The 11,734-nt window shown below is 45.3% G+C and overlaps 1 protein-coding gene across 2 annotated transcripts; it reads left to right on the top strand.

Moving 5' to 3' along the window:
• The first annotated feature begins 3,678 nt into the window (after window positions 1-3,678).
• Window positions 3,679-10,703, top strand: GNG10 (G protein subunit gamma 10). 2 transcript variants are annotated; one of them, XM_072727676.1, is made up of 4 exons: window positions 3,679-4,241; window positions 4,938-5,014; window positions 8,710-8,841; window positions 9,764-10,703. In XM_072727676.1, exons 1-3 carry the CDS (start codon window positions 4,161-4,163, stop codon window positions 8,777-8,779), a joined length of 228 nt encoding a protein of 75 aa, XP_072583777.1. In that variant the 5' UTR covers window positions 3,679-4,160; the 3' UTR covers window positions 8,780-8,841; window positions 9,764-10,703. The 2 variants fall into 2 exon arrangements, with proteins under 2 accessions (XP_072583777.1, XP_072583776.1); XM_072727675.1 differs by lacking the exon at window positions 4,938-5,014 and having other exon boundaries at window positions 4,066-4,241.
• The last annotated feature ends 1,031 nt before the right edge of the window (window positions 10,704-11,734 follow it).

The following is an 11,734-nucleotide window of genomic DNA, read 5'->3' as shown; positions in this document are numbered from 1 at the left end:
TGCTGAGCAGATGTCTCCCATATCAACATCTTGCCACTTAACATCTCCAACAGCTTAGAGGCACATAGCATTATAGCTGAAGACCTGGTTTCTCCTAAGCCAAACATCTTTGTCCTTTACTCCTCTCTTCAAACCTAGGCCTGTTTCCTAACATCTGTTACAGGTACCAGTTCTAGCCAGGTCTCTGCTCAGATCCCTTTATCCCCCCCACCCCCTTCCTTTACATTTTATTTATTTTAAGATTTTATTTATTTATTCATGAGAGAGTGAGTGAGAGAGGCAGAGACACAGGCAGAAGAAGAAGCAGACTCCACGCAAGGAGCCCAACGTGGGACTCGATCCCGGGACTCCGGGATCACACCCTGAGCCCAAGGCAGACGCTCAACTGCTGAGCCACACAGGCATCCCTTCCTTTACATTTTATAACCACCACGGAGTATGCCTGACTTAGTCCTTTGGATTTGTTCTCCATCCCATCTTCATAGTCCAACCTAGGGCCTCATTCAGCCACCCTCTCCACCAAAAAGACAAAAAGCTATCACTGAAGTCATTTTGTTTCCTCACTTTCAGTTCGTTTCGTATCCTCATCCCAGATTAATATTCCTAAAATGTGTTACCATGTGGCTACGCCATTACTTGCCACAAACTTTTCCTTTTCTTTTGAGGTTTTCTGTAACTTTGAGTCTTAACAACTTTGTATCTTTATTGCTCACTAGAGCCTTCTCCATCCATCCATCCATCCATCCATCCATCCATCCATCCATTCATCCATCCAATTCATCCATTCATTCCTGCGTGCATGGCCTGCTCTCTCCTCGTTGGAATGCTTTCGCCCTTCCTCTGTGCCACGTGCAGGACTCATATTTTCAAAATCTCAGATCTGCCATTTTTGAGGAGCTTTCTACAGCCCTTCCAGTCTGTACCATTGCTTGGAGTTCTCTGCCACGCCTTTTTGACATGTGACCATTCTATTCCGTCTTCCTCAGCAATCTAGTAATGTTTCCAACATGTATTTTCATCCTTTGACTAGGATATGATTGAAGTTCTTTGTGGTGAGAGAACTTGTTACTAGTGAGGGGTTTAACATTTGCAAATCTGCTCTTGTCATAAGAAAAACTTTAACAGACCAAAGACTGAACACATAGCTCACAAAATAAAAAGGAATGTTCAGTGTCAAGATACTTAAAAGATCTGAGATGCGATATTTCATCTATTAGGCTGATAAAGAATCACAATCTAGAATGGTGAGGGTGCAGAGAAATAAGTAGTCTTCTGGTGGGACTAGCAATCGCTACAACCTTCTGGAGGATAAAGTAGGGAAAAGTTCAAGAAATTTTTTTAGTGCAACAATTCCACTTTTAGGAATGCATGCATGCATCCACCCACCCACCCACCCCTGCCCCAAGCTCAGACATGCACAAAGCTGTATGTTAAGGTGATCTTCCTAGTGTTAAGTAAGAGGGCAGCAGGTAGATTATGATCCGGTTGTACAACGGAGTATCATGCAGTCATTAAAAGTAACAGATGTAGGGTATATCTTTTCTGACTGCTCCTGGCCCCCTTCTGGTTTCAGCACCCCAGTTTTCCTTTGGGGAATCACTCTTCCCCTACCCTCCTCAGTCCATGTAGTTTGCGTGTCTCAGCTTGGTTCCTCAGAGATAAGGACTGTAAGATAGAGATTTTCATGCAGAAAGTTTACTGGGGAGTGTCAAAATCAACACCTGTGGGGGAGTCTAGGGAGTGTGGATTGTGCAGAAGGAGCTGAACTGTGAAATAGCTGCCATAAAGGCCTCAGATGATCCCAGCAAAGAACTGTGGAGCTGGGACCATCTTTCATTGTTGTTCTAACCTGAGGCAAAGGGTTTGGGGTTTAGGTCTTACATATCCCACATCAATCTGGATAGGTGCTGACACTGGGAGGGATGGCTATCAGCTAAGGGCAGTTCCCAGAGAGGGACTTAGTTGAGGCATCAGCTGCAGCTACTCCCATCAGCCGGGGGAATGAGTGCCTCAGTCCCAAAAAGGGGAAGCTGGTGTTTCATCCCTCCTCCTGCTGTCCAGGCACACCTAACCTGGACATTCCAATTCTATATACTCTATATACCGCTTGCTTTCCAATAATGATTGGTTCAAGGTGGGCACAGGACTGAATAAGGTTGGTGAGATCCAGTATGGGAGTTTTTGTTGGAATAATGAGAAAGGAAAGAAATACTAGGCTGGGACAGTGAAAGCATGGAATGAACATTCCTTCACAGCACCTCTTAGAGTCTATTTACCCCTGAAGAAAATGAGGTCAACCTAGAAAAAGCAGAGCCAAAAGACAGAGAGCCCTGAAGCTATTATTTGGGCAATTAAATCCATTACTCTAAAGTTCCTGGGTTTTTCAGTTATATAAGCCAATATGTTACCTTTTTGCATTACTCAAAACATTCTGACGAATATAGTTGACCCTTGAATAACATGGGGGTTAGGGACACTGACCTCATGCAGTCAAAAATCCACATACTGACTCCCTCAAAACTTAACTACTAATAGTCTGCCGTTGGCTGGAAGCATTACCAATAACAGTTGACTGACACTTATCTTGTATGCTGTATGTAATATCTACTGTATTCTTCCAATAAAGCTAGAGAATAGAAAATATTAAGAATATCAAAAGGAAGGGGCTCCTCAGTAGCTCAGTCAGTTGAGCTACTGATTCTTGGTTTTGGCTCTCATCATGATCTCAGGGTGCTGGGATCCAGCCCGGAGTCCAGCCCGGAGATGCGGGGACTCCATGTTCCATAGGGAGTCTGCTTCTCTCCTTCGCCTTCTCCCTCTGCCCCTCCACTCTCTCTCTCAAATCAATCAATCTTAAAAAAAAAAAGAAAAGAAAATCATAAGAAAATATTTTCAGTACTGCATTGAAAAAAAAAAAAACCCCACATAAGTGGACCCACATAGTTCAAACCTGTGTTGCTCAAGGATCTACTACCTACAATGGTGACCAATACTAAAGGCAATACTTATGATACATAAGTAAAAAAAATTAACACAAAACATACATTTTACATACAGTAATAATGATGCCAGCTTTGTAAAACTAATGTACCCAATTAAAACAAATAATGCAGGGGCGCCTGTGTGGCTCAGTCGGTTGAGGCTCAGATACTTGGTTTCCACTGAGGTCATGATCTCAGGGATCCGGGATCCAACCCCTGTCCCAGGGGAGAGAATCTCTCTTCTGCCCGTCACCCTGCTCTGCCTCTTTTCCAGTAAAATAAACACAATCTTTTTTTTTTTTAAATAACTTTATTTATTCATGAAAGACATAGAAAGACGTAGAGACACAGAGAGAGAAGCAGGCTCCATGCGGGGAGCCCGATGCGGGGACTCGATCCCGGGACCCGGGGTCAGGACCTGAGCCAAAGGCAGACGCTCAACCGCTGAGCCACCCAGACGCCCCCAAATAAATAAAATCTTAAAAAAAAAAAAAAAAAAAAGAATGCAGCACCACAGAAACAATGGTTAGAGTTAAACGGTGAGGTGGGAGGGGCCGGGGGTGGCTGAATGGAAGTTTCTTCTCTTGCCTCCGCCTTGGGCCCTGCTTACCTTACCTGCCGACTCACCTGGCGACCCCCGGAAGCAGCAACGGGGCTCACAGCCCCGCCACGGTTTCCCGGGGCTCCTGCCATCCGTCCTTCCTCTCCCCAGACCCTGGCGAGGCACCCGAGCCCTCACGAGCTCACGGCGACGCCTTCGCCCCCGGCTCGGGCCACACGGCGTCCCGGTTCCGATCCCTCAGGAGGGCGTCTCCGTCCGCCCGGCCCCGGAGCCCCGGAGCGCCGGCCCCGCAGGTGGCGCCCGCTCCTCCTCAAGCCCCGCGGCGCTCAGGAGACGGGCGGCCCGCGTCCGGGCGCAGCGGCGGGCATCTCCGCGCTTGCGGAGCAGACACGGGCCCGGCCACTCGGGGCCCCGCGCGGTGGCTCACCTGCGGCTCGGCTGGCGCGAGGGGCGGCCGCGACGGGATTGGGGGCGGGGCGGGATTGGGGGCGGGGCGGGGCGGGGCGGGCGGCGAGGCGGGCGCAGAGGCCTCCCCGCCCCCGGGGCGGCGCTCCGGCTCCCGGCCTCGCGGCTCCCGCAGCGTCGCTCCGCCGCCCTCGGAGCCCAGCGCCGCCGCCATGTCTTCCGGCGCCAGCGTGAACGCCCTGCAGCGCCTGGTGGAGCAGCTCAAGTTGGAGGCCGGCGTGGAGAGGATCAAGGTGAGGCGGCCGGCGGCGCCCGGTCCCCGGGGCGCGGTGAGACGTGGGAGGCGAGGCCGGTGCCCCTCGCCGCCGCTGGTCTCGGTGGGCGGCGGCTCGCCGGCCGGCCTCGGCGGGGACGCGGGCCCGTGTGGAGGAGGCCGGGCCCGGCGGGGCGGGGGAGGGCGAGACCCCCGGAGGCGGCCCGGGCCGAGCGCCCTGGGGGCGTGTCCGGGCCGGGGTGGGGGCGGGGCGGGGCGCACGCGCAGACCGGGGCCGCGGGCCCGCGGGGGCGCTGAGGATGCGCTGAGGATGCGCTGGGGGCGCGCGGCGGCGACGAGCACCCGCCTTGGCGAAGGGTCGGGGGCGCGAGCGGGGCGGAGACGGGGCGCAGGGCGAGGAGGGAGCGCGGAGTGGGGGACGTGGGTCCCGCCGCCACACCCGGTGTCTGGCCGCGCGGCTGCAGGCTCAGGGAACAAGGCTGAGGGGGTCAGAGGGAGGGAAAAGTGTTGACGAAAGGACCAGAGTGTGGCGACGGGAGCAGCCGAAAGGTGGCTGAGGCGAGGAGAAGCGGGCGAAGGCGGGGGAGGAGCGGCTTTCGTTACGTGGGGCGTAGTCACTGTCCGATGTGCAGTCCCTTGACTGAAAAGCGTGTTGTGTAGTGTGTTGAGCAGCTAGGGTAGCGTTCTGTGTAGACGGATGTTCGTGGTGTTCCAGGGCCTTCACGGCGCCCGTCTAGGTACTGAGACTGCGGCGATGACAGTGGCGAAGGCCATCGGCAAACACATCAACCAGTAAGTAAAGTAACTTCACCCTCAGTGAGGATCGTAAGACAAGGGAGGGAGAGGCCATGGGAGGTGTGTGGAAGGAGCAGAATCTAGACTGTGATAGGGTACGTAGGCTTTTTTTTTGTTTTTTTAGCATTTAAAAAAAAATTATTTATTCAGAGAGAGAGAGACTGAGAGGCAGAGACACAGGCAGAGGGAGAAGCAGGCCCCATGCAGGGAGCCCGACGCGGGACTCGATCCTGGGTCTCCAGGATCACACCCTGGGCTGCAGGCGGCGCTAAACCGCTGCGCCACCGACGGTGCCCACGTAGGCTTTTTTAAAAGAGAAATCTGGTTTTAAAGAGGAAACTTTTTTTTTTTTTTTTTTTTAGAAAGCGAAAAGCCTTATTTCGAGGTTGAGGGAAAGGAACAAACTAGTTTTAGGTTGAGGGGGAACAAATAGAGGAGAATTGAAGGTAGAGGAGACACTGCGTGGGGACATGGGATTGGAGGGGCACCTTCTGAGATAGGAAGAAAGGAGAGCAGGTGTGTGAAGATAGCTGTTTCTGGACGTATGGATTTAAGGACTTGTATGACGACAGTTTTCTTTGTGACGGAGAAGGCCAAGTTTTCTTTTTATTTATTTATTTTTTTAAGATTTTATTTATTTATTCATGAGAGAGAGAGAGAGAGAGAGGCAGAGACAGGCAGAGGGAGAAGCAGGCTCCATCCCTGGACTCCAGGATCACACCCTTAGCCAAAGCCAGATGCTCAACCACTGAGCCACCCCGGTGTCCCAGAAGGCCAGGTTTTCTTCTAGGGCAGAGGAGAGTCCCAAGAGTGGGGGTGGAGGACAGTGCTGTTGGGAATGGGAGAGGAGTCCCTACCAGGTAATCCATAGACACCTGTGACTCAGAAGACCCAGCTACTTTGAGATTGGAGACTGATTGTCCTACTTACGGATATTTTTTTTTTCTTCTCCAGTAGCATTTGGCCACCCAGAAATCTGAGTGTCCAAGGTGAATGGTGGTTGATCCAAGTAGTGGGTGAGCAGAGGAAATGCAGGAGAAAGATGGAAGGAGGGGGCAAAGGGCAAGGCAGTTGAGGGGTTAGCCAGAAGGGCTAAAACACTGGCTGGATAGAGAAGGAACTGCACCAGCCTCCTGGTGATAAGACGCCGCAAAAGGGGAGGAGGTGTTCTCCCAGAGGTCAAAGAACAGACATAGTGTGATAAGGAAGCAGCGTTCAGAATGGGTAGGAGAGATTGTGATCAGAAAGTAGGAAGTTGAAGCGAAAAATTTCAGATGTGGAGCGGTTACAGGTGTTGGCTGTAACTGTTGCAATTGAGAAAGCTATTGGAGGAAAGAGGTCAGGGAACTGAAACTAGGGTTGTTGAAACTGGGATGATGTTGGCATCTGAGGGGGAAAGGAGAGCTGTGGGCCAGATGCCTGCCTACCCTGTGGAGTAGCTAGGCAAGATAGTTTCTACATTTAAGAATAAATTATGGGTGATGTGACAGACCCAGAGAATTCAAGTAAACTGCCCAAGGTCACACAGATAATACCTTATTTGTTCTAACGGTAGTATGGTTTCAAGTGTTTGGTAGGCTTCTCAGGCAGCACCTTAGGGTGTCACGACTTTTCGGTGTCTAGTTTGCCTCATTTCAGGGCTCAGTGATGAATGGATGCTCTCAGCAGACTTGCTGACCAGTAAATACGCCAGGACACTGGTTTCCTAGCATTTAGTGAAGAGCATCCCTTCCCAGGGATTGTAGTGCTTGATATCCTTCCAAGGGTCCCTTCTCTGTTTTGGAGAAGTCTCTGCGAAGTTGCTGGGTGAGCATGGACTCAAACCAAGGCAATGGCAAATGACAGCTTCTACGTGTTTGGGCTTGTACACCACTCCACCCCTGGCCCCCAAAGTCTTTTTCCTGTAAAAGTGCTAGAGAAATGCTGACCACTTTTATTCTTCTCTTATTTTCTCAGCATATCCATTCAGCTTAACTTTTTTATCATGTTCTTTAGGCTAGGGTCTAGTTAGTCCCATTTTTCCAGGGATCCTGGAAGATAGTCTCCTTCTATCCATCATGTGTGGAATTCATCTGTTCCTCTGATGGAGAAATAGTAAGCATTAGTATAGTTGGTTCTAAAATTCCTTGTGAATTACTGTTGAATATAACCAGTAATTCCAATTATAATTAATATGAAAATGTCAGAACTTCTTTTGAGGGAAAAGAAAGCTTAACCATTAGCTTGATAATATTTTTATATTTATATAATAATACTGTTCTTACATGAATGAATAAATGAATGAAACCAAAATCCCTAAAGCATTCTAGAAACTAGGTGGTAAACATAATGAGTTCACTTTGCAGTTATTTAGAAGCTTGGGAAAGTAAACACAATCTAGTAGTAATACTTGAACAGCAATTGGAACCATTTTTGTACAATAGGAGTGAGATTTTATACAAAACACCTTCTCAGTGCACATAAAATGGAATGTGAGGAAAGCCTCGATGTACAAAAAGGCATCAAATGGAGGCTAAGAAGAAAGGTAGAATAATATTTATCGGTGCTGCCTACTAAACTTCTCCAAAACTTTGTGATTTAAAGCAGCATTTGCTAACTTGGAATTCTTAGGTCAACAATTTGAGCTGAGCTCGCCTGTTTGATCAATTCTCCTGATCTTTGCTGGGCTCTTCCATGCATCTGCAATCAGATGGAGGGTGGCTTCACTTACACGTCTGGAGGTTAGTAGGCAGGTGGTGGGAGCTGGCTCACTGATTCTTCTCCACAAGACCTCCAGTAGGCTAGCCTGGGCTCATTGGGTGGTGGTCTTACAGTTCTAACCACAGCAAGAGAGGCAGCTGCAAAGGCTCTTGAGGCCTAGGCCTTAGAACTTGCCCATTATTTCTGCCACATTTTCCTGGTCCAAGCAAGTCACAAGGCCAACCCAGATTCAAGGGGTGGGTAAAGACTCTACTTCTTGGTGAGAGGAGCTGCAAAATACTGTGACTGTTTCTGCAGTCTGCCACAGATGTATTGCTATTATGTCAGCACTATTCCAAGTATTTTAAATGCATGTAACTCATTTGATTGTCTCATCAACTCACCGAGTCAGGTACTATTGCAAAATATGTTTCACAGATGAGAAAACAAAAACTGAGAAATTAAGCTAACTTTACCCAAGATCATACAGGTAATGATGGAGCTGAACCTGAGTCTAGGCATCCTGATTCCAGAAGCTGCACTCTTAACCAATAAGATATCCTGCTTTAAAAGCTTGGTAGAGAAAACTTGTCACTTGTTTTGGGCAGACTGGTAAGGCTCCAGCCTCGTAAACATTAAAACAGTTTGCTCACATGGCAAACCTGACTGTATCAGTGCACACTTTTTACGTGAAAATGTGTAAAGGAAGCACTAGAATGTGCTATTTCTTTAGCAATTCAGTCTCAAGACTAGGATTCTAAATGGATCAAAGATACAGCTTTATTTTTCCTTTATTTAAGAAGCAACTAAATAAAAATATACCCTGAATCATGGAAATTGTAACATTTTCTCTTTGACTTCGGTTATTAGAACTTTCAGCAAAAAAGAGACTTTAGGAAATCACAAGATGTGGGACCTTTATCAGGCTGTAGCATCATTTTTCAGAGTATCAGATGGCTGCTGGGTGGCTCTGGCTGTGCGCAGCAGGTCAAGCTGTTGTCCCTTTGTTTCAGGTCTCGCAGGCAGCTGCAGAGCTTCAACAGTACTGCATGCAGAATGCCTGTAAGGATGCCCTGCTGGTAGGTGTTCCAGCTGGAAGCAACCCCTTCCGGGAGCCCAGATCCTGTGCTTTATTCTAAAGGCAGGTGAGTAATGATACACCATGCTAAACTGGGGCCATGCCATTATCACAGGTCTTCCCAAGGGGTTGGGCAACTGGGTTTTGAATATCTACTATTGTTGGGGAAATTAAGAAACAGCAAAATGTATCTGAAGAAACAGCAGAACGCATGCCTGTGGAATACATCTCATTGAGAGAATCTCAATCCTCTTGGGCACTAACTCATAAGATGTTAATATCCTTATGTACTTGAGCTCTTTAAATGAGTTGGCTAATAGTTATTTCATGACCTTAATCCCACCGTCTTCTGTCCTAACACCATCCCAGAGTTGTGATCTGCTGCTTGGCGCTATCAGCATGCTTGCTGCTCTTGGGACTACGGACCCTCCAGAGGACACTTGTTCCTACCACCAGCTGTGATTTCTTTTCTTGGAGGCTTTCAGACTATATCTGTTTTAATAGAGGAAAAAATGTAGCTATTAGGGGATAACGTGGATAGTTAAAAGAGGTTTAAAAATTGATTACTGAAATGAAAACACCTTTTTGGTGGCATATTAGAAATTTCATGAGTCTTAATGTGTTTCATCCACATTCTCACTTTTTTCCTTTTCTGGGAAGAAATCAGGGCATAGATTACTGGAATCTTTTTCATAGATTTGCAAAAGAAAATTGTTCATATTAGAAGGAAGTAATCATGCTATCAGGTACTATTGTACCTTTTAATGGAAAATGTCTACATCTACGGTATTAAAATAATAGTCTTATGCTGGCATAGCATTTTCCTTTTTATGAAGCACTTTAATGGGTACTCATTCAGTGATGTAGCTTGGATGTTTTTTATATTGTTACTTTCTACTTTGAGAACACTAAAGTGACCTGAAATGATGACTAGTTAATTTTATGTATAAATCTTACTAATGTGAAAATCTACATAATTCTCTTTGCAGTAAGGAAGGAGCTCACTGAGGAATGCTTTCAGGCGCAAAGTGATGAATAACTAACTGCCTCCAAGTCTCAAGAAAACACTTTTCTCCAGCCAAACAACTTTTAGATATTTCAGACCTTTCCTTGGCCTGGTCCTATAGCCAAAATTCTATAGAAATTGATGAGTTTCTACTCAGATAAGGAAACGGAGTGAGGGGAAGACTTTAGATAATAATGGCCAGACTTTTGGTAAAATGCTTTTATATTTAAGACAAAAATGTTACCACCAAATACACCTCTTTCATAAGTGAATTACTGGTGTTTCTATACCTGGAATATTATGTTTGTTTTATTTACTGGATGTTTACATTTTGGGAAGGCAAACATTTTTGTTAAAAAATTGAGTATTTGTTGTTCCTAAGATTTTTATACCATAACAAAACTTGTTCTTTTCTCATGAATTTACAGTTTCTAAATAAGCAAGTATAAAACTGGGGGAGAACAGACTTTATTAATTAAATTATGTCTTGATTTTTCTAAACGAGAAGACTATTTGTAACACTAAATATGGGAGCTGTTTCTTAACAAACTTGTTTGGAAAGATTCATGTTATGTTGTGTATTAGATTGCTCCATCCTGTGTATGAAGCAGATTTGGTCTTTGTCTTAAGTTCCTCTACTTTATAGTTGTGGATGTACTTTGTTAAAAAAACCAACAACACACACAAGAAACCTACATTTCATGTCTTTAAAAAAATGTTTAAATGTTATCTTCGGAACATTGCAAATGATTAAAAACAAAATAATGTGAAAATACTACGTCCTAACTGAATTCTTAATGTCACAAGTGTTTTACTTTGGTAATGTGCCTTTGATTTAATTTGGGACACTTTTAAAAGGATACTTTATTTGTGTTTGTAATAATCTTGGGATGAGCTTGGAAATAAAATTTCTGCTTAATTCATCATTTTCTTTTTTTTTTTTTTAAAGATTTTATTTATTTATTCATGAGAGACCACAGAGAGGGGCAGAGAAATAGTTAGAGGGAGAAACAGGCTCCGTGCAGGGAGCCTGATATGGGACTCAATCCCAGGACTCCGGGATCATGCCCTGAGCCGAAGGCAGACACTCAACCACTGAGGCACCCAGGCATTCCAATTCATCATTTTCTAGGGAGCAACATTTTGTGTCTGATTTTGTTGTAAGGCTTCATGAATTTTTGTTTCCTTGTGAAATTGAGTGTTGGAAGTGGGAAATGAAATTTTTGCTTATGAGTCCTTGTAGAACTTTGAAAAAAAATATAATTTGCAGAAACAGCTCAATTTCTGGTGACATCTGCACTTTGAAATAGTTATGTATAAACCCATAAATAAATGAATATATCTTTTAGCATAATTAGTGTTACTATTTAGAAAAAATAAGCCATCATATGGAAACTCCCTTAACTTCTGGCCACTAAACTTCCAAGTCTAAGAGATCTGAATCTCTTCCATTCAGTCAGAATTCAGGTGTCTCTTTTCTGCTATTTGTTCTCTGGATCTTTTTTATCTTCTCTGAAATTACACTATCAATTTTCCTTCTTCCTTTATCTTCAACTATTGGATCCCTTCTGTCAACATTGAAACGTTCCATTCTCCATTTTGACAATAATAAGCATTTTAAAAAATCTCCATTAAAAAACACATTTTCACTTATACAAGTCCTAGAGATCTACTCCACAGCATAGTGGCCATGGTTAGCATATTGTATTATATACTGAAAAATTTACTAAGAAGGTAGATTTTATGTTAGGTGAGAATAATAGGATGGGAGGAAGATTTTGAACATGATAAGTTTGTGGCATAGATTGTTATAATGGTTTCAGAGGAATATTCTTCAAACTCATTAAGTTGTATACATTATTATGTACAGACTTCTGTATATAAAAAATCTTTTCTTGATTCTAATTTCTTCTTTGGCAAAAACTTGGAAAGACAGTACAAGAAACTATAGATG

This window comes from Vulpes vulpes, chromosome 12 (assembly GCF_048418805.1).
Source record: "Vulpes vulpes isolate BD-2025 chromosome 12, VulVul3, whole genome shotgun sequence".
Classification (NCBI taxonomy): domain Eukaryota; kingdom Metazoa; phylum Chordata; class Mammalia; order Carnivora; family Canidae; genus Vulpes; species Vulpes vulpes.
Note: the sequence above shows the minus strand (reverse complement) of the source record. Positions and strands in the feature narration are given on the sequence as shown.